At 35.5% G+C, this 24,034-nt stretch overlaps 1 protein-coding gene across 1 annotated transcript in view; it reads left to right on the top strand.

The window, feature by feature from the left end:
• Window positions 1-310: 310 nt before the first annotated feature.
• ZNHIT6 (zinc finger HIT-type containing 6) overlaps window positions 311-24,034 on the top strand; it is a 49,842-nt gene continuing 26,118 nt past the window's right edge. Inside the window, exons 1-6 of the mRNA XM_012747571.3 lie at window positions 311-1,146; window positions 2,378-2,443; window positions 2,530-2,636; window positions 2,734-2,819; window positions 6,536-6,639; window positions 23,360-23,428. Coding sequence (XP_012603025.2) covers window positions 476-1,146; window positions 2,378-2,443; window positions 2,530-2,636; window positions 2,734-2,819; window positions 6,536-6,639; window positions 23,360-23,428 — 1,103 coding nt within the window. The 5' untranslated portion in view covers window positions 311-475. The remainder of the gene's footprint in view (window positions 1,147-2,377; window positions 2,444-2,529; window positions 2,637-2,733; window positions 2,820-6,535; window positions 6,640-23,359; window positions 23,429-24,034) is intronic.

The following is a 24,034-nucleotide window of genomic DNA, read 5'->3' as shown; positions in this document are numbered from 1 at the left end:
CTCCATTTTCATACCAGATTAGATTAAATTGTTGATACAGATTAGGGTGGGTATTCCCATTTCAAGAGTGTAAAAGGTTCCTTTCTCTTCCCTCGGCGGGGCTCCTCCTCCACTCTACACTTAGCAGAGCGCAGCGGGTCGCCGAGGGCCGGCGGAGGAGGCGTCCCCAGGGTCCGGGAGTGGCGAAACCCTGGGGACAGTCACAGTGGGCGTGGCCTCACGCGGATTCTCTCAGAGGATCTGGGCGGGACCGCCGCAGAGCCGTAAAGACCGCTACAAGTCGTAAAGTGGCGAGGCACGAAAGCGTTGCTTTACGGCGATTCGGGCGACAGTGCCAGGCCGGCGTCCCGCGGTTGTGTCTTCTCGGCTCTACACGTGGGCTGGTGTCTGTGTTCCGGCCCGTAATTCTTCCTGTTGCCGTGGAGCAGCCACATCTAAGGACAGAGTGGCAGCAGAGATCAAGGGTCGTGAGCTGATGGAGTTTGCTGCGGAAAATGAAGGGATGTCGGGAGGTGATCTCCAGAGTGTAGCTGAGGGGGCGCGGTTAAGTCCCAAGTCGGATAGGGAGAAAGTCGGGGAGTTAGCAGGGATGGAGAAGGCCGGCGGTGGAGAGGAGGGGAATGGATTGACAGGAATGAAGAAGACAGGAGATGGAGAGAAAGGAAGTGGGCAAAGGGCAGAGGAGTTGGGAATGGACTTAACGGTTGTGAAGCAAGAAGTTATGGACTGGCCAGAAATAGAAGGCACGGTGGATGGCCAGTGGGTAAAGCAGGAGGTGGAGGATGGGCCTGAGGTGAAGGAAGAGAAAACAGACATATTGGAGGTGAAACAGGAGATGCAGAGTGGTTGGGTGATAAAAGAAGAGAAGATGGATGAGCCAAAGGTAAAGGAAGAGAAAGTGAAGGTGAAGGAAGAGGTAATAGACTGGCCAGAAGTGAAGGAAGAGAGGAAGGATAACTTGGAGATAAAGCAGGAGGAGGTGTTTGTTGGTCAGAACATAAAAGAGGAGGAGGAGATGATGGATGGAGTGCTTGTAAAAGAAGAGAAGGATTTCCTGAAGAAAGAAGTGATGGATGATACGAAGGTGAAAGAAGAGCCTCAGATGAATCACCTGGTGGGCTGCAAGCGGAAACTGGCCATGTCAAGGTAAGGCGGGGAGAAAGCCAATTGGGGGAATAAAACTAAAGTCCTCTTGTCTAGAATGATGGAAACTACACTATCAGCAGAAGGAAAAATAAGAATAAGTTTGCTTTTCTGGAGTCTGAGTGGTATTGTTTGGTGTTGTTGGGAAGGGGAGGATGTTGTCAGATGACCACAAATTCAGTGAAAATGTCTGAAGTTGTTAGTGACCAGTGGGTAATGATTAAGTAAGGAAAATGAAATTTCCAGGGACCATAAGATCCTTTGGAACAGGATCTGGCTTGACTTAATGTGCTTTTTACTCAGTATTCCTTTGAGAAACGATAGAGATGAGAAAAATCTAATAAAACCAATAATGACAAAGTGGATTAAGTTAAAATTAGACAAAAACACATTTGACCTTACTCAATTGTCAAATTTCTATAAGATGCTATGAATATTCGCTGCTTTTAATTTCCTTAGTGTGGGATCAGGTTGACAACAAAGGAAATAAAAGTGGTCAAATTCTTGTGAATATTACTGTCTAGAACATAGTAGACCAAATAGAAGTAGCTGCAGTTTGGTTGTCCCAAGATCCTAGAAGAGCAGTTGAGGACAGATGATGGTTAAAAGCATTTCTAGACTATTTTGATGCCCATTCTAGGTTAGGTGTGGAGTTGAGGAGAAAAGGTGCTACTGCTGGTCTCTTAATTGGACCAGGTCTTACATTCTTTTTTCTGGTGTGTATGTATGCTTTTAAAATATCTAAACATAACTTATGGACTGGACTTCTGGATACACATACATGCAATCACACAGTCATTACCAGACTGCCAGGAATTACAAGTTAAAATATCAGTGAATAATCTCATTCTCTAATTATAGTAGAAAAAGAAGTCAAAAGTGAGATGAGTTTTTAAAAATTTAGTACATGCTTTCTTGAGTTACATATTACTAACACCATGGTAAATGTAGTTATTATTTGGAGACAATTTCATAAAGAAGAATTTTCAAATGATGTTTAACAGCTGTCGAATACTTTATCAGTTACCTGCATACACTTTTTAAAACAATCTTAATCCCTTAATCCCATCCACTTATACTTGCATGTACTTTATTCACTGTGACTAATGTTTATAAATTGATTGTGACAAGTAATTCAATCAGCATTCAAAGTTTATAAACAGATAAGTAGAATTAATATTTGATAACTTACTAAATTACTTGGGCTTTTGTACTAATTAATGGGCTTTTGTAGGTGTGAAACTTGTGGTACGGAAGAAGCAAAGTACAGATGTCCACGTTGTATGCGATATTCCTGCAGGTATATATGTAACTTCCTACCTTATTACCTACATTTGTATCTTTCTTACTCTAAAATATAAAAGTACTTCCTCTTTGTCTCTTTAGTTTGCCCTGTGTAAAGAAACACAAAGCAGAACTGACATGTAATGGAGTTCGAGATAAAACTGCTTATGTTTCAATACAACAATTCACTGAAATGAATCTCCTAAGTGGTAAGCCATTTTATGCATAGCAGATTGATTTTTCCTGGCCATTAGTATATGTCATTTGTTTATTCTTCTGTTTATTCTGTTATTTTGACATTTTTAGATTATCGATTTTTGGAAGATGTGGCGAGAACAGCAGACCATATTTCTAGAGATGCTTTCTTGAAAAGACCAATAAGCAATAAACATGTAAGTATTCTTTTTTACCTAATCCCTTCCAGTTAGAATCCCTTTCAATCAATTAGATTCATTTTTTTCACTTGACAAATATATTACATGGCTACCATGATCTAGGGCTATTCTGGTTACTAGAAATATGGCAGTGACCAAAGCAAAGTCCTTCCCCCTCATGGAGCTTATATTTAGTGGGAGAGACAGGACATGCTTAGATCAACAAATATAATTTCAAATAGAATTGAGTAAATGTAGAAATAAAGGTAGCTGAGGAGATTAACCTGAATGAAAATGGTGTTGGTTGCGGGGAGATTGTTAGAGTAGTATTTTTGATACAATGGTCAGGAGAAGCTTCTCTAAGGGATGATATTTAAACAGTGATCTGAATGATGGGAAAGAGGCTGTCTATGTGAATATTTGGAGGAAGATTATTCTGGTAGAGACAAAAGTAAAAGGAAAGACCTGAGTGAGGAACAAGGTTGATACGTTTGAGGAATTAAAAGAGAGCAGAGTGACTGAAGCATAGTGGTGAGGAGGAGCATGTTGAATATGAGGTTAGAGAAACTGGGGAGGGTTTCTAACGTAGACTAAATGCAAATGGAAACCTTTGGAAGGTTTTGAATATGTTTGCTTTTTAAAAGAACACTCTTGATGCTGTGTGGACTTTAGGTGGAAGGGTGGAAGATTAGAAGCAGAGAGACCAGTGATCCATGTGAAATGATAGTGGCTTGGTCATTCTGTTAGAATTATTAGGAATTCATTAGTTTCTGGTTTTGAAGGAATAACTAATAAGACTTGCTGTTCTAATATGCTTAGTTTTCACACTCTTGCATCCCTTTTTCATTCCTTAAAAACTACACAAAATTAAAGCTTACATATTAGAAATAGTTTGCAACTGGTATTATTCTAGAGATTCATTAGTAGTATATTACATGGAATTCTGTTCATTTTTCAGAGACCATTTTAATATTAGAGTTGCAAGATTTTCATATCCTTTAAACCTTTTATTTTATTGGTATTATTGGTATGGACATGACATTACACATATCTGAAGGGTAATTATCATGTATCAACTTATTTTTCCTCAAGCTTAATTATGCATAATTAAAATTCTACTTAAAGATAAATTACCTTTTAAAATTTTTTAAATTATGAAATATAGCATGTATATTAAAAAATCATAAAGTGGAAATATGCAGTGTAGTAAATAATTATTAAAGAAACATTCATGTAACTACCACCAGGTCTAGAATGAGAACATTACCAGCTTCTCAGAAGTTCCCTGCCACCCTCTTGTGTCCTTCCCTAATCCTTTCTCATTTCCAAATTTATTTTTCTATCTTAGGTCCATACCATAATTTATTTATCCATTCTATTTTTATGGGCTTTGGATTTTCTGTAAGAAAAAAAAATTTAGAAACAATGCTACTACTCTTGTTTATAAATTGTGGTTTGCATGTGAACATGTATTTTTAGGTTTTATGCCTGGGAGTGGAATTGCTGTGTTGTGGAGTATGCATGTCTTCTATTTGACTAGATTTTATCAAAACATTTTCCAAAGTAGTTACACCAGTTTATAACCCCACCAGTGGCACGTAAATGTACCTTCTTTCTTTCATCACATTCTTTCTAGTACTTGATTTGGTCAGACCTTTTAGATTTTTGTTAATCTGATGGCTGTGTAATCTTACTATGGTTTTAAATGTGTTCATTATAAATATCTTCTTCTATTATTATAAATATCTTCTTCTATTCTATAGCTTGTCTTTTCACTCTGTAGTGTCAGAGTGAAAAGATTTGGTGAATATATGTTCTTAATTTTAATGTAGTCAAATTTATTATTTGTCTCCTTTATAGTTATTATTACATGTGTTTACAAAGAAATCCTTCCCTACCTTGAAGTTAGGAAAGTATTCTCCCATAATTATTGTCTAAAGCTTAATAGTATTACATTTCACATTTATGTCTCTAAACTACCTAGAATTGATTTTTGGTATCATTTAAAGTGGAGGTCCCATTTAATTTTCTATATGGATAATCCACTTTTCCTATACCATTTATTGAAAAATTCATCTTTTCCCTACTGTTTTGCAGTACCACCTTTGTCATCTGTCAAGCATCCATATATGCTTGGACCAGTCTCTGGCTGTTGGTATACTGGTCTATCCTGCACCAGTACTACACTCTCTCAATTATTGCAGTTTTTTGCTAAAATTCATTATTTAATAGAATAAATCCTCCCACTTTGTTCTTTTTTCTAGAGTATGAGTATTCAGTGTTTTTTGCACACAAGCAAGGCAAATCATTGCAAATCTGAGGAAGGACTGGCCCATGGCCACAACTTCCAATGGATTTCTTTTTCTTTTTTCTCTGTTCCTGTCTGACCATACAAGTTTCCTAGCGTGCTCTGGGAGTAGAGTTTATTTCTGGTTCCCCTTTATCCTGAAGGTGTTTTATTCCATCACTCAGCTTAATTTGTTTTCAGTTGGATGGTTGATCATTGCTATTATAATCGCTTATAATAATCACTGCCATTACTGAAGCTAGAGTACCCTAAAACATTTTCCTACTTAGCCAGTGATAGCTGACCCTTCCTCTCCCTTGGCTTGTGACTTGATTGTAATTCTTTACATTACAAATTCTAGATCCTCATTCACTTAAAAAAAAAAAAAAAAAAAAAAAAAAAACTTGCTTTTATACCTTGCCTTTTCTTTGAGTGACCTTTCTTCTTCCCTTGACTTAATAGCAATCTGATGATATAATATTATTTCTTTCACAACTCTGGAGTTGCCAAGTTCAGCTTAACCAACCCAGGTGGTCAGTGGATCTAACACATGCCAGGGCCAGAATGTTCTCATATCCTATTTTGTATTGCCCACAACAGTGGCTACTTTAAGTTAGGCCTTGTACTAGGTAGTGTCATGGTTCCTCCCTTGAGTGAGCTACCTATCTAGTATAAAATCATGGATATGTACAGCTAACTATGGTATAAAACCATCAGTAAAAGAAATAAAGAATTGTATAGGTATCCCCTATGATTGCCACAAATGACCTGTCTTCTTTTTAAATCTCTGTGATGTTCTTTGGGCTCACAGAACATATGGTTAAAAACACATGGTCTAGGCTGGGCCCAGTGGCTCATGCCTGTAATCCTAGCACTCTGGGAGGCCGAGGTGGACGGATCGCTCAAAGTCAGGAGTTCAAAACCAGCCTGAGCAAGAGGGACATCCCATCTCTACTAAAAATAGAAATTAATTGGCTAACTAAATATATATAGAAAAAATTAGCCAAGCATGGTACATGCCTGTAGTCCCAGCTACTTGGGAGGTTGAGGCAGAAGGATGGCTTGAGCCCAGGAGTTTGAGGTTGCTGTGAGCTAGGCTGATGCCATGGCACTCTAGCCTGGGCAACAGAGTGAGACTCTGTCTCAAAAAAAAAAAAAAAGACACATGCTCTGGAATTAGACCTGGGTTTGAATACAAGTTATACCTCTCAGAGATAGCTGTATGATGTTTGAATCTCATTAATTCTTACTGCTAAACTGGAGATGATAATTAATACCAATTTCATTGAATCATTGTGAAGATGAAATGAGATTACTACTTAGAACTGTTTGTGAAGCATAATAAGTACTCCATAAATCTTAACTGTCATATTATTGAACATTGTTTTACTCACTTTTGAAATTTAAGGCATTTTAAAGTTAATTTGTGTTTGTTTTGGGTTGTTAGATGTACTTTATGAAAAATCGTGCACGAAGGCAAGGTATTAACTTAAAACTTCTACCCAATGGATTCACCAAGAGAAAAGAGAATTCAACATTTTTCGATAAGAAGTAAGTTGTTAACTTCTTTTTAGTGTATTGTATGTTCTGATTGATCATGAACCTCTTTTAGGGTGTGGTTTTTTTATAGAGCATTGCTGCCCAAAGTGTGATCTGTGGACTGTTTCTTATTGGTTATTGACAAGATAACTTGTAGTAATTATGTCATGTGACTCGGATAAAACTTAGGGCTTAAAGTGTGTATGTGATAGCCTTTGAGAAGCTTCTCAGATGTTAAGGTGTATATGAATCACCTAGGCATCTTGTTAAATATGCTTGTTTTGATTTTTCAGTAGGCCTGGAGTTTGACATTGGAGTTTGACATTGTGCCTTTCCAACAAGCTCCCCAGTAGTGCTCATTATTTGAAAAGCAAATTTTGAGTAGCAGTGTCCTAGAACACTCTCATACATTGGATATAAGACTGTTTCTCTGGCCGGGCGCTGTGGCTCACGCCTGTAATCCTAGCTCTTGGGAGGCCGAGGCGGGCGGATTGCTCAAGGTCAGGAGTTCAAAACCAGCCTGAGCAAGAGCGAGACCCCGTCTCTACTATAAATAGAAAGAAATTAATTGGCCAACTGATATATATATAAAAAATTAGCCGGGCATGGTGGCGCATGCCTGTAGTCCCAGCTACTCGGGGGGCTGAGGCAGAAGGATCACTCAAGCCCAGGAGTTTGAGGTTGCTGTGAGCTAGGCTGACGCCATGGCACTCACTCTAGCCTGGACAACAAAGTGAGACTCTGTCTCAAAAAAAAAAAAAAAAAAAAAACCAAGACTGTTTCTCTGAGACCTAAGATACCATGAAAGTATTTCAGGGGCTTCCAGGACAAAGCAGCAAGTCAAAAAGTAGGACCCCTCTACTGTTTTAATTAGAGCAGCTCTACTTTTATAATCCTTTCTACATTGGGATTGCAAATGAGATTTCATTTAAAAGCTAGAAATGAGGAAAAAGGGGACTTTGAAAACATTTTACTCTAATAGTGAATCTTTGAGTACAGATAACATAACAGATTAATTTGCTGCTCTCTTAAAGTGTTGAGTTGGAAAGATCCCCAGAATAGAGGAAAACAGGATCTGAAAGTACTTTAAGTAGCCAGCTAAATTGTTGGATAATACCTTTCAGAAGTTAAGATTTTGGTTTAGAGTAAAAAAAAAACCTGAGGAAGTCCCTTCCTCTTCAGCCTCTTAGTAAATGTGGGGCCTTGAACAAATCACTTCCTGTTCTCTGGGCTTCATCTGTATATCGGAGTTGGGCTGGGCACATTCTAAGGTTACCATCAAATTTTACTAGTTCATAAATTGAAAAGACAGAGCCACTAGAATTATCTATCATTATTCTAATAAAACTTTCATCTTTTCAAGGCTGTTAGATAATTAGGAGATGGTGTTATACATTTATTTAATGTTTCATGATATAAATATTTGTAAAAGTGGTTTTCCTTTGGTTTTCCAGGAAGTTGGCTTTCAAAAGTAATGTCTTACATTTATCAAGTATGAGAGGATTCCTTTGTACATTTTTAAATTGACATATGTAGAAATTGAAATAATTTATTTGAAGTTTAGGGTAACTGGTTTGTGCCTTCCCAAATATAAAATGTATTCTTGTTACACAAAGGAAGCCATTCAGAATGATTGTCATCAGAGATTAGTTTTTAGTAGCTTCAAGTGTAACATTTTTGTGTCTCTAGGTACATGAATGAATGTGGGAAATTTTTTCCAAGAATATTACCTTCAGTATATTTTCTGGGCTTAGTAACCAAATTTATGTTAATATTTTGTTATTTTGAAACATCCCAGGTCTCTGAAGTATCAAATCAGACTTTTGCATTAGCCTTTTGCTCATGAATGATAGAGATTTGGGGTTGGTTTTCTTACATTTTTAGTGTTCTCCCACAAGAAAATTAGCAACATATTACATAATGGGCTTTAGAGTGAATTTCTTTTTTTTTATTATTAGAGTCAATGTCTTAGTATCTTTCACATCTATAAAATGAAGCTGATGATAGCTACCATGTAGAGTTGTGGCCGTTAGTGGGGTGTGTGTGTGTGTGTGTTTGTTTGTGTGTGTGTTTGTTTGTTTGTTTGTTTTTAATGGCACAATCATCATCTGGGAACCCTTAGTGTTATTAATTCACCTAGGCAGTAATGGCATGTAGGAAGGAATCATTTTATAATAGCATTTGTAAAAATAATACATGCACATCATAAAATTTAAAGGAGAAATAGTTCTTAGAATTCCATTATCTACAGAAGACCTCTGATAAAATTTCATAATGTTTCCTTCTAATCATATATGTTCTCTTTTCATTTAATAAAGTAAAACATAATATTAAATACTTAAATAAAACTATAAAAAGTGACATGACTCTCCCCAAGTTAAAGATTATTAATTTTTTATGAATATATGCACATAGTTTTTTGCAGCTAGATTTTCCATTTAGCAATATATTTTGAACCTCTTTTCTTGATGATGTAAAGTTACTTCATTATTTTTAAGTAGTATATTCCAACTCTGACTATATCCTAATTTATTTAATTATTCCCATATCCATGAACATTTAGCTTATTTCTAGTTTTTAGGTATTACACATAATGCTATAATAAACATTATTGAACAAATTGTTTTGTGTGCTTAAATGACATTTTTCTATATGATCACTTCCTAGAAAGCGAAGTTATTGGATCAGAGTACATACATTTAAACTTTCGAGAGAAACTCCCGAATTGTCCTTCTCAAAACAGTACTACTTTGTACCTTCATCAAAAGAAAAAAAAGATAGTGCCTATTTTAGGTATACTTGCACTTTTATTGAATATTACCAAACTTTTTTTGTATCTTTAATTATTAGAGAGGCTGATTTCTTGGATTTTTTGTTTCTTGTTAGGACATTGCCAGATGTCCCCTGGAGGAACCAAAATTACCCCTATTTGAGAATCACTGATTATGATGAATATAGAAGACACACTTACTGACTTTATAGTTCTAATCTTTTGTTGATATATATGATAAAATCAGGATTCTGATGTCCTATCTTTCCTCTTTAGGGGGAAAAAAATGAAAAAAGACGTTTAGAAGTACCTTGTTCACAATACCTGTTTTATCAGTCATCCACATGAAAATGACCAAAGTTTTAGATGATTGCAGTGATATTTGCTGGAAGGAGAGAAGAAAGGGATATGAAATCTTTCCAAAGAATTCTGTTCAGCTACTATGCAGCAAGTATTCTGCTTTTGAGAAACTAGTTTTCAGTACTTTTTCCAACTAACTTTCAAAAGTTGGTTAAAGCTTTGACACAGATAAACATGAATTTTCATATTGCCTCTTATCATTTGATACACAAGTGACCTTGAGCAAGATCTGACTTAACTGAGTTATTGAGAGAATTAAATGAAATAACTGAACGACAGTGCTGGGACATAGCAAATAATATACAATGACATTTAAGGGTCTACGTTTGCTTATCTGAAATCCTCGAGAATATGCTACATATACTATATATTACATTCACCTCTCATAGGTTTGAGCTAGCACTGCAAAATCAAACCATAATACTATTTCTGTAGTGAAACCTATACATGCTCACATTATAGTAATACATAATGACTGTAAACTGGCCCAGTCAGGTTTTGCCATCAAAGGAGTTAAGACAAATCTTTCAGTTTTAGGGACTGGGATTTGGGAATTATTGATATGAGATTTTGGTCTTGTACTAAGGTTATTATTAATACCCCCTAGGTATTAAATTGGTTCTTTGCTTGTTTAAGTAGCTTGAGCTACAATATGGTCAAAAACTCAGATTAAAGTTTGAAATTCAAATATTTTAATGGTAACTTTTGAGGAATCTGAGTCAAGAATTTTTTGTACTGTTTTTGTAACTTTTCCAGAAAGTTTAAAATTATTTCCCAAAGAAAAGTTTTAAATTTAAATGTCCCCCATATGAAGTGTGACTAATGTGCTATTGTGCCTGAATTACCTCTGAAGAGCTACCAGCAGGTGACTATAGCAGCAGATGAAATAGGTACCTTAGAAGAACAGGTTCATTCTAACCCAGGCAGCAATTTTGACCAGTATGACTCCAGATCTCCTAAAATTATATGCAAAATTATGTGTGAATTTTTCTAAGAATAGGAACTATAATTTTCACTGAATAGTCATAGTGAGGTATAACATTAATCAGTCAAAATATATTCAATGAGGTGAATTTTAGAGGACTAGTGAATTTGCAAGAATATCATAATGGGTAGCTTTAATGAACAAAGAGAAGTTGAGGAATGCTTATGTTAAGAATAAGTTAAGCCAAAGTAAGATTGACATTCTCTGTTAAAAATAGGGGAGCTTCATAAAGAAATGTAGTCTCCCCTACTTATTTTGGAACAGATCCCAAACTTCTTTAAGACTGTGGCTCTTTCAGAGGTAACACCTTTACCTCATCTTTTTATAGGGGTTATAACTTTATGCTCACTTTCATCCAGTGCCAATAAAAAAACTATTGAAAGAAATATGAAAGATCTGTATGAAGATAGTTTAAACTCTACTGAATGACTTGAAAAATTTGAATAAGTAGAAATAAGTGCCTTATTCTTAGGGGAGTCAATATTGTAGAAATAACATTTGTTAAATGACCTTTAAGTCTCATGTGAGCCTAATCAAAATATCAGTGGGATTTTGTTTATTTTTTATTGTTATTCATTTAATTATCTATTGAGAAGGAAGAGAGTTCTTGAGAAAATGACTAAAGTTCATTTTGAAGAATAATATGAAAGAAGTGCCAGGAAAAACCTGAAAAAGAAGAGTAATGAGGCTGTACTCATTACAATTTATGAAATTATAATAAAGTTTTATGGTGTTGGCATAGAAATCTATAGTTCATTTGGATTAACAGTATATTTGGTTCTCTGGTATATGATCAAGGTAGCATTTTAAATACAAATAATTATTCAATAAATAGGGTTGAGACAGCTTACCATGGGGGGGGGGACTGGATCTTTTACTAAGATAGCATACAACTTTTCATTATGATTTTTAGTTCCTGCTTCCTCTTGGCCCCTAGAGATTTCTCTTCCTTGTTGATGAGCTCAATATGTTTGTTGTATTTCTTCAGGATTTCTTAATGTGTGCTATTGGGAGGGTTTTCAGGTCACCTTCTCTACCATGTTGCTATAATTGTTTAAAATAGGCATTGGTCCCAGTACAAAGGTAAGATTAGTAGTGGAAAAGAGGTGAATGAAGAAAGCATGGTAATTGCTTGTTCACTTAGTAATTTTACTTTTAAGAATTTATCTGATAGATACACCCATATAGATGGAAAATGAAGTATGTATAAAAATACATAGTACAACATTGTTTGTAATAGCAAAAGAATAGTATGCATCTAAATGTTCATTGATAGTAGACTGCTTAAATAAATTATGGTATGCCTTTACAATGGAAAAAGAGTGAAGCAGATTTAAATCTACTAATATGTAATAATTGCCAGAAATATTAAGTAAATAAAGGAAGACGTAGAACCGTGTTCATTGCAAGCTGCCATTGTGTGTAAAATAAAATTTACATACATATATGCTTACATTATAAACTGGTAACAGTGGTTACCTTCAGGGAGAGAAATTAGGTGGGGGACAGGGATGGTAATTATGTGCCCTTTTATACCTTTTTGAATTTTAGACCATGAGTATGCATTGTTGAATATGCATTTTAAGAATAGATAAATGGATTTTTAAAAATAATCCTAAAAGACATATTGACATATGTGGACAGGACCATTACACATTTTGGGTTATAAATGTAATCTTGAAAAAGCATTCTGATACTATCATACAAAATTTCATGATTTTATCCATAGCCACCACTGTTTTTCAGTTGAGTTTTAGTGGTTTGCTATAGGAAGGCATGGATATCAAACCTGGAGTCTGTACTGATTGTGCTCAGATAACATATCTCATTTGGTTGTATAAGTCCTTAATTTCATTTTTCTGGCTATTTTGGTCAGAGGTCAAGTACAGAGGCAATGCACTTTGACTTTTCAATTAGAAGAATGAATTGGACTGAGGGATCCCTTCCCAATAATATCTTTAGCTTAATTCCATCCTTGGACTCTTTTGTGTGGCCTAACCACCCAATCCTTAATTAAGGATCCAACTTTTGACGTTCTTACCCACGCCCTCAGTTTGTCTCCACATGACTTGGACCCAGAGTTCTAAGCAACCCAGTCGTTCTGCTTACCATTCTTCTGCCACTGTTAGCTTAAAAGTGTGAGTCCTTAACTTTTCAATCCATCCTTTTGACTTAGAGTTCTTTAGTTCCCTGTGTGTGTGTCTCTCTTGCACTTACAGTATTAATATAATAAAGGTGTGTCCATTGTTAAACAAAAGTGTGAATTAGTATTTAAGAGGTCCAGTCCTGTTTTAGAAGCTTGCCACTAGGTGTCCCTCTTGTAAAGAAATAACAAACCTTTTACAAATTCCAAAAATTTACTTTTTATCCTTTGGATAAAATTACAGCATTCTAATTGTATTGCAGTGATGTACCTACCCATCCACCTTTGTTTAACATCAGTAGCACATTTGTCCTTAAACAATTATGTGGTTATATACTTCTTAAAGCACAGGACTTTTATTTTTACATGATATCTTATAAGTAGTATAGGTTTATACTTCGCTGCAAACTGCCTTTAGAAAAAGAGCAAAGGAAAATTAGATGATGGGTTTAACAGTTGTGGTCATGGTGGGACAAGAGGATTTTGCAGTGAGCTTGGGGGGTTACATAATAGATACTCAGTACAAACTTGTTGACTGATTGAAATGTTGAGCTCTGTGGTTTCTCTGCCGTGACAGCTTTGATATAGTTTAATGGAAGAATTTCAGAGCAATGGCAAGGGCTTAAAAAACGGTATGAAAGAATAGAATCCTAATGGCTCCCACTTAGGCTTTTACTTACTGCAGCCGTGCAGACAGTGGTAAGGCAGTTCCTGTGACATCGCATCACAGGGTGCTGCTTCCACAGCAGCAGTTAGCCCACATTCATGGAAATGGAAAACCAAACACTTGATCATGTCGAGGTCCCCAAACTGATTCAGTTAGGAAAGTCTTTTCCTAGTCACAAAGTCTGGTCCTTGGTAATATGCCTCTGAAAGGTGCCCCTTTCTTTCTATTTCCTTGACTATAGCATTTATCAGCTATACGGTCCTATGCAGGCTCTTCTTGTCTCTCTCTGGACTTTTGGGGCACCTCTGAGTGCTCTCTTTACCTTCATTGTCTCCTCACCTCAGTCACTCTTGTACACTGCTGCTGGATACCTTTCTAAAACATGCTTTACCACAGTGGTCAGTCACCTACTCAGAATCCTCTAATGCTTCTGTGCCCACAGGAGTCGTTCAGAGATACGTCCATTGGCCATAGGTAGCATTGCCAGTAGGTGAAAGATGTCATCTCATCTCCTGGTCTTGTACTGTCTAGAACTCTCAAGTGTTGTACCCTATTCCATATCCTGAAATTAACTCCCTCTGCATATCGCCCTCTCATTTGAAATTGCTACCTTTCAGGCACTTGGAAATATAATTCGTTTCAAGTATTCTCATTAAACAAAATAATGTTAAGTCTTTTTCAATGTATTTTATTTTTTAAAGAGGAATGATAATATAGTTAATATTTCTTGAATGCTTATTTTATATTAAACATAGAAAGTTAAATTTAATCTTTATGTTTAAGAGTGTTGTCTTGGCAAGTTACTTACCTGTGCCTGTTGTTTAATCTGTAAGATGAAGACAGTAATAGTGCCTGTTTTGTGTACAGTGGTTTTCAATCTAGAATGCATATCAGATTTAACTATGGGGCAATTTCAAAATGTAGATACCTAGGCTTGACCAACAGAACTGCTAATTCACTGGGCTTTAGGACATCTTTATTTCTAAAAAGCACCAAATGATTTTGATATTTACCTCTATTTGAAAACCACTGACCTTATTCTCAGTTTAGTCAGTGGGAAGGCAAGACTATAAACTCTTACAATGTAGTATAGTTAATGCTGGTGGTGTACTCATGGTGTGCAGTAGTAGCAAAGAGGGGGGGCTCACTGCTGCAGCCTTTGTGGGGAAGGGTTATTCTTTGAGAACAGGGGTCAGGAAAGACTTCCTAGAGTAGATGGAATTTGAGCATATTCTTGAAGTATGAGGAACAGTTTTTATATATAGGTTTTTATCCAGAGAGAAAGGTTATTCTGGTGGTGAGAATATCAGATACAAAAGCATAGTGGAGCAAATTTAGGATAACATAAGTAGTTTTTTTGTGCCTAAAAGATTGGTTGGGGTTGATGAGTGATGGGGGATGCAGCTGGAGAGAGGCCCACTCTGCCATGCCAGGGAATTTAGGTAGAGTCACACTTGAGCAGAAAATCCTTCTGTCCCTCTGAGTGATTCATATCCAAATGTGGATCTTTAAAGTCTGTCCTCACCTAATTTCCTAATGAATTCAATTTTATGTACTCAGGCTGGTCACTGTTCTAAATCCTAGAATGTCTTACTCTTTCATATTTTCTAGCCATCTATGAAAGTATATGTGATAGCTCATCTTCTCCATTATGTCTCTTTAGCCTAAGTTCCTATGGGACATATTTTCTCCACAGTTGATATGAAACAGATGCCAGCATTTAGTGCTGGTATTCATTTTTGGTATGCATGTATCTGCTCTCCTTTCTACTTTCTAGTGTTTCTTAGTAGGGGCTCTATTGGCATCTTGAATGGGACAGTTTTTGTTGTGTGGGACTTCCCCATGCATTACAGGAAGGTTAGCGTTACTTGCTTTTACCACTAAACGCCTCAAGTGCTCCCCAGTCTTGGAACAACTCAAACCGCCCAGTAATTTCCAAATGTCCCCACCCATTCCACCTACCACCAGTTTAGAACTGCTTTATTAAGTACTCAAGTATTCATCAATTATTGGAAATAAAAATGTTCTTTTTCATTTGAATCTTCCCCTGCTACATCCATTTTCTTAATATACTGTCTACTAAAGCCACATAGTTAACCTGTTTCCTATTATTATCATGTAATGGTGTTACTAATTCTTCAAAGGGCAAAATATAATATATAACTGTTACTTTTCAAAGTATTTACATAATGATATGCAACATAAAATTATGGTTTTCATTCTCCCAAATTCTAGTTACTTCAATCCATATTAAGTAACTAAACAGATCCTTTGTATTCATGCTTCCAAAAACACTTATAGCGGTACTAATCCTAATCAAATAGATTATTTTTATAAGGAATGTTTATTTATGTTTATTTTTAAGAGTTTAAATTTTCATCTTGAAATGTATTTTAAAAGATTCAGTGCCAGTGAGCGAAGGATTATATAGCTATTTATGCATTTGTTTTTTTGGTTTTTTTTGAAGGGTTGTAAAATTCGATAGATGTTCTTTCAACTTTAAATTAAAATAACATTTTATAGCTGACAGTGGAACAAAATTTTTTTCCTGAAATTCTATCAGGTATTATTTGCTGCTTCCAAATGTCATAACAGTTGACAATTTTAGTCTTTCTTCCTTTTCTATTGCTTATAAGTGAAAGAGGAAACCTAGAAAGAAGAAAACATTAATCCCTTATATCAGTTATGATGTTTTATGTTGCACGAAGTAAAATACATAATTCAAACTCATTTGAACTATGTAAAAAGGACATTTTGGCTCTCATAACTGAATGTCCAGAGATACAATGGAGTTAATACCTATAATGACTTTATATCATCAAGGAACCCACTTTATGTCTAATTCTCTATTGTATCCTCTACAGTGTCAGCTTGGACCTCATGGTTATAGGATGCTGCTGGTAACAGGGTTATAGTAAATATCTAGATGGAGTGCTTCTCTCCTAACATTACTGAGCAGGAACCTTGAAATTCATCATAATTAGGCCATCTAGGTAATCTGCTCAATCCTAAGCTATCCATGAAAATGTAATATATTGATTTTTTTAAGCCAACAGGTACACACCCTTGGAGGGTAGGCATGGGGTCCATTTATCAAAGTATGGTATATCAAAGTATGAGAAAGGCTGGTGGTGAGAGGTAGGGAATGGTTTACAAGTAGATAATCAAAATGTCTACTATACTTCTCTATTTTTTTGAGACAGTCGCGCTCTTTTGCCGGGCCTAGAGTGCCATGGCATCAGCCTAGCTCCCAGCAACCCCAAACTCCTGGGTTCAGGCGACTCTCCTGCCTCAGCCTCCCAAGTAGCTGGGACTACAGGCATGTGCCACCTTGCCTGGCTAATTTTTTCTACATATATTTTTAGTTGACCAATTAATTTTTTTCTATTTATAGTAGAAACAGGGTCTCACTCTTGCTCAGGCTGGTTTCGAACTCCTGACCTTGAACGATCTGCCTGCCTCGACCTCCCAGAGTGCTATTATTACAGGCTTGAGCCACTGTGCCCCGGCCTCTACTATACTTCTTAAAAATGATTTTAAAATACGGAGGCACATATTTAAAGTAAATAACTTAGATGCATTTGAATTAGCAAAACAGAAAAATACATGGTTTATTGTTGAACTTTCAATTCTGGAAAGCTCATAATAGCATAGTAGATTGAGTGTGGACTCTAGAGGTATAGTACATTACTGCCTGAGTTCACATGCCAGCTCTGCTACTTTCCAGCTGAATAATGACCTTGGGGAAGTGACATTCTTCTACCTATGTGTTTTCATCTATAAAATGAAATAATATTTACCTCTACAAAGATTAAATAAATTACTACATTTAGAACCATGCCTGACATAAATAACATTTAATAAACTATTGTTATCACTGTTGTTACTTGCTTGTATTCTCTGGTAAAAGGATCTACTGGTAATTTTAAACTGATAATCAAACGTATGGAAAGTCTAGCTTTAGCTTACCTCATGAAGTCACCTATGTTTAAAAATCAGAGGTAAAAATTTTAAGCATATTTGAATTGACATGATATGTCAATGTGATTCTCAAAAGCAGTTGGAAATACTCTTAATAACTACAAACGGGGGCTGAAAGGTTAATGTCTTGAACATACTTACAGAAACACATATTAGGAAAGTTAAGTACTAGGATCATGGGTCTCCCTGTAAACCCTTCATTTCACTTTTCTTTAAAACCTTAGTTGTTACATTAATTACAGGATAGAATCCATATTACTTAGCAGAGCATTCAGGGCCCCTTATAATCTAGTATTAATAATGTACATGTCTAGTTTCTTCTCTAACCAACTAAACACAAAATTCAGTTTAAGTAGAGTTTGCTTATGAACTCACAGCAAAATATTCTCAGTTAAAGGCACTGCCATTATTTCTATTCTAAGCTTCATAATTCAGGACATTGAATTGGATGCAGAATTGTAACAGTGTTAATAACAATAACTAACATTTTTGAGTGCTGTGTTCTAAACTCTTGGCATATTACTTATTTTTTTAATCCTGTGATATAAATATCATTACCATCCCTGTTTTACTGTGAGAAGCCTAAAGCACAGGATTTTAAACAAGAGTTCCACTTAACCTCTCCCTTGTCCTGCTTCTGGACATCACAATGTATTGAGCATTCTTGCTATGTAACAGTGTCAATAAAAAACAAGAAGCTCTCATATGAAAATTGTGAAATGGAAGGAAAAATGCAGTGCCCAAAGTTTGTGGTTGACTTCACTGCCTAAAAAGAATTCTGTCTTGGGTTCATCCCGTTCTCAGTCTCTGTGTTCTTAATCCCTAGTGAGTCCTCAGAAGTGTTCTTTGAGTAAATGTTGGTTAGTCAGTGATGGAGTAGAATGAGAATTGATTTTGTTTTTTTAAGAACAGGAATATTCAAGCTCCTTTAAGCTTTGTATTAGAAATACTAGTTAGAATTTAGCTTCCATTTGTAACTCTTAGTTATGATGGATTTCTTAGGAAGATAGCTTTGAGACTATCAAAATGAGTAGATAAGTGACCCTTGTTCTGGTTGGGTAATAATTTCTAAGATAAAAAAGAGATACCTTAAATGAATACTTGTAATAATAAAATATTTTTTAAGTTTAAAAAGACTGTTAAAATTACTCCTGTCCTTTTTATCACTACTATCTCTGACTTTGCTGAGTAGAAGAAATAACAAGTCATTATGTGAAAGGTTTATTTAATACAGACATATTCTTAAGTAAGAATTAAGTTCTTTTATAATATCAAGCTAACCATAGTTAAAAGTCTGGGCCATGTTCTTCGTATTTGTAAATGTGTGTATAAATCTGTATTTTGAATATAAATGCCATCATTCAACATGTACATTTTTCTATGTCAGTGTGTAGTTCTGCCTCTTTTTTTTCTCCCGAGGCAGAGTCTTGCTCTGTCACCCAGGCTAGAGTGCCGTGGCGTCGTCATGGCTCACTACAACCTTAAACTCCTGGGCTCATGTGATTCTCCTTCCTCATCCTCCCAAGTAGCTGGGACTGTAGACATAAGCCACCACACCCAGCTAATTTTTAATATTTTTTAGAGACAGGGCTCTCACCATGTTGCTCAAGCTGGTATCAAACTCCTGTCCTCAAGTGATCCTCCAACCTCAACCTCCCAAAATGCTAAGGTTACATGTGTGAGCCACCACACCTGACCTAGTTCTGTCTCGTTTATGACTACTTAAAATTCAGTATATAGATCTACCATGATTTGTTTAATCAATTTTCTGATGTATATTTAGGTTGTTTCTAATTTTTTTTCCTATTAGATAAAGTGATTTAGTGGACATTTGGTACATACTCAATTATTTCTTTAGGATAAATTCCTAGGAATAAAACTATTGAAATAAAAATTTGTGCTTTTTCAATTGTAAATTTTTTTTTTTTTTTTTGAGACAGAGTCTCGCTTTGTTGTCCAGGCTAGAGTGAGTGCCGTGGCGTCAGCCTAGCTCACAGCAACCTCAGACTCCTGGGCTTCAGTGATCCTTCTGCCTCAGCCTCCCGAGTAGCTGGGACTACAGGCATGCGCCACCATGCCCGGCTAATTTTTTATATATATATCAGTTGGCCAATTAATTTCTTTCTATTTATAGTAGAGACGGGGTCTCGCTCTTGCTCAGGCTGGTTTTGAACTCCTGACCTTGAGCAATCCGCCCGCCTCGGCCTCCCAAGAGCTAGGATTACAGGCGTGAGCCACAGCGCCCGGCCCTCAATTGTAAATTTTTATTTATAGCTTTTATGAAATTGAACTACCAGAAGCTTTCACCAATTTATACTCCTGTCAGCAATGGAGAGTGTCCATTTTGCCACATCTCCCTAAAATTTCTAATTTTAAAAACATTTCTGTAAATCTTATAGGTAAAATTTGTCATTTCTCTATACATTTCTATGGTCATTAATGAATTACACCCTATTGTAATATGAGAGAAATGCCATTTAAGAGGAGCTGATGACACGGGCGTACAACCCCTTTCCCCAAATGTATGTTTTCAGCCACATGTTACTTTCCTGAAACTATGGGAGAAAATGATCCTTAACAGTTTCTAGTAAGCAAGAGTTGGCAAATAAGTGACCTGTATTAACTCACTAAGAACAAGTATAAAATCATGTTTATTTCCCTCATTAATACATATACCATTTAAGTGTTTTCGGATTTTTTTTTCATTATTGTCCCCCAAGGAACCTTTTGAGACATTGTCCCCCAGTTTCTCTCCAATAATACTAATATTTTGATACCATAGATAAACTGTACATTTATTTATGCACAGTGGTCCTTTGGAGGACCACAAACATTATCATATCTAAATTTTTACTGGTATTTCAAAGAACCAATTTTTGCTCCCTTTGGGTAATACTGCCCCCATTGAGAATGCATAGTCTGTGTGTGTGTGTGTGTGTGTGTGTGTTGACATTTGGGGGAGGAAGGGGAAAAACTTTGCTATGCATGAATAATTACTTGGGTTTCATAGGCCTCAGATAAGTCAGTGTTTCTGTTACTTTGTCAGGTTGTCCAGAAGGAAACATTAGGTTTAATAATCACCACCATTACTTTACTAGTCTTATCATCAGATTCTAAACATAGTGCCTTGGAGTTTGTAAGTTTCCTAGAATATTCTAGGTACAGTATTTCCATTCTTGAGGATATAAATATGCCAAGGGCACAATTGGCATTATTGTAGTTGAAGGCATTTTGTTGAATTTAGGAACAATATCTATAATGCATTAGGAGTGGTAATAAATGTTCAAACCTCTGTCCCAGTGATTCTCTAACAGTGGTTATTTTGCCTCCCAGTGGACATTTGTAATGTCTGGTAGCATTTTTGGTTGTCACAACTGGGGGTGTGGGAGTTCCCTACCTCTTGTGGGATCTAGAAGATGGAGTCCTGGGATGCTGCCAAACATCCTGCAATAGACAGAGGCTCCCATAACAAAGAATTCTCTAGTTTAAAACATCACCGCTGCTCAGTTTGAGAAACCCTGCTCTATGCTAATGATTGTACTTCTTGGAATCTATTTTTAGAAAATGCTCCAAGTAATCCAAGTAATCCAAGTAATGTTGCTGGGATTTTGACTTATGTGTATTTTTTAAGTGGGACATATGTCAGTATATATAATTATGAAAAATGGGAAACAAACTTACTTTCTTGGGTCTTATGAAGAGATTTGATTGCCCATGTCAGAACTTACGTGAATTTTAGGAAAATTAATTCACCCATTTCACAGCAATTCTTTATATAACACCCTCCAACTTCTCTTTGCCCACCTTGGATCAAAGTGTAGTACAAAGGATCACTGGGCACCATAGCTCATGCCTGGCACTTTGGGAGTCTGAGGTGGGAAGATTGCTTGAGGCTAGAAGTCCAAGACCAGCCTGGGCAACATAGTGAGACCACATCTCTACAAAAGATCATCAACCACATCAATAGCCTTTTATTTCTTAGAAGAAAAAAAAAATCTTAAAAATATGTCACTGTGTAAGTGGGCTAAATTTGAGTGTGGGTATATTGAATGTTTTTATATTATTCTTTTTTCCTTTGTTTTTGAAATATTGCATGATCACGTTTGTAAAGTAAATATACTTTTCAAATTTGTTCATATTTGAACTGAGGCCAAATACAGAATTTTATAATAGTCATAAGTTAGCAATGTATATGTAATAAAATAGTAGTGAATGACTTTATTATAACCACAAGTAGTTAACTACAGCAAATAAATTGATTTCCAAGGGCTTTTCTCTCTTTGTGTTTAGAATGTTAGGTACTTTCTGAAGGTATTTAGCATCTACTAAATATTTAAAAAGTGAATGGTTCTTGAAATTACTTGAACAGTGATTGGAGTGATTGAGTATGATTTATAATTCTGTAGGATGACAAGTTGGTGATCTCCCCCCATAAGCTAAAATGGAAAAACAAGAATCCATATTATGCATTAAGATAAACAAAATCAGTTTATTTCTTAGAAAAATGTATAATAGTTATCTCTCAGCCTCTTGATAATATTTGCCTATTTCACAAATAATGAACATTGCAAGGTGTTTCATTTTGGAAGAATTATTTATTTAAAACTAGTTAATGTTGCATTTGCATTGAAATATTTTTTATGTTTTTTCCTCTGAGATTTTAAACGTCTGGCCTTTAGGTTAGTAAAGGGTGCTTTTTGACTTTGTTCTATCAAAAAAAATTAAACTTAACATGAGTGTTTCTTGTATGATAAGTGGCACTATCAACATAAGCATAATAAAGCATATCTTTCTCTAGTTTGTGTCAACAACTGTCTTGTTAAAGAAAACTGCCATATGCAGATCTGTGATAACTTATCCTAATGAAAGGAATTTTACTTGAGTTTATGGAATTGTTTTCTGACAAAAATTTGACTAACATAAATGTTTGGTGGAAGATGCTCTATTAGATTATATTAAAAGAAAATTATTTTAGATTTTGAGGCTCTACTGCTAAGGGGTTCATTTCAAGGAGATGCTGGCCATTGTTTGGAAGAGATGCTGCCAGCTGTTAAATTTGCCAATGTGTTATTAAAAATTTCTGTTAAGTAAGGAAAGCATTGTGTAAAGCCATCATGTAGTGAAAATGTTTACATTTCTATAATGGTTTCAATATTTGGAGGATTAGATTTTTTAAGAAGAAATGGTGTCTAGTGTCACTAAATTTAGATTATATTAAATAGGACATACGGTCATTTTCCTAAAAATAAGTCATTTAGTGAATTGTTACTGTTGATGCTATATCAAACCAAAGTTTAGACCTGAAAGCAAAGGAACTCTAGCTCAGAGTGCATTCTGCTTAGCAACCAGCTTGTTGTCTACTGTTTTGCTACTGAATGCACGTACTCATGCCTCAGAAGTGTATCTGCAGCCAGCTGGAATCAACCGGACAATACTTCATTCACCTAATTTCCAGACTAGTCAGGCAAAGACATTGTATTTAATCATGAGTAAATTTATTGGTAAACTTCAAGTAGTAGCACATTGATCTCAAAAGCCCCTAAAGTATGAGAAATTGCCTTCTAATTCAGGAATGTAAAGTCCTTGGAATTCAGAACTGCTTCACTTTATTTTTTTTTCCTCTTTTAAAAACCCTTGCAAGTATATTCTTTCAAAAACATAGCTTTTAAAATCCTAGAAAAGAGAAATTTAGCTTTCAATAGAAAAGATACTTTGAATTCCAAGAATGATATTAGAATTATCTTAAAATGAAAATTCACAAAGTTTTATTTGCATTCAAACTTTTATTGTCTATCTTGATCCTCACATGATTATTTTCTCTCTTAGAAAACAACAGTTTTGTTGGCATGTGAAGCTCCGATTTCCTCAAAGTCAAGCTGAGTACATAGAAAAAAGGTATTATATCATCACTACTAAGAACTGATTTGTATTTACTTTAAGGTTCTGTATTTAAAATAAACTGTTCACTCAATGTATGTCAGTAGTAGAATGGATAACTAAGTTGTGGTATATTCATATAATGAAATGCTAAACAACACTGAAAATGAACTATAGTTATGCACATCAGCATGGATGAATCTCAGAAATAATATTGAGTAAGAAGAGCAAGTTAGGGAAGAATGCATAGAGTACGATTCTGTTGTAAATCTGAAAAAAACTCAGAAAACTAAATAGTATACTTTTTATGAATACCTACAAAGGTGGTGGAGCGAGCTCTAAGGGAAATGAGTAACACAGAAATCCTGATGATGGTTACTTAGCAGGGGAGCCAGATATTAAGGGAGGGATAAAAGGAGAATCAAGAGGGATGAAAATTTTACTGTGCGAAGATTACTACTGTTAACATTATAGTATATCCCTCAGAAAATACATTATTTTAGAAATTATATGTGTATATTCCTAATTGGAGTTAATTTGCATAAGGGTTTTATCCTACTTTTTTCATATATAAACATACTCTACTGTCATTTAAAAATTTTAATGACTGTACTATTTAACTCC

Source organism: Microcebus murinus, chromosome 2 (genome assembly GCF_040939455.1).
Source record: "Microcebus murinus isolate Inina chromosome 2, M.murinus_Inina_mat1.0, whole genome shotgun sequence".
NCBI lineage: Eukaryota > Metazoa > Chordata > Mammalia > Primates > Cheirogaleidae > Microcebus > Microcebus murinus.
The sequence above is the reverse complement of the archived record's forward strand: the minus strand, read 5'-3'. Positions and strand labels throughout refer to the sequence as shown.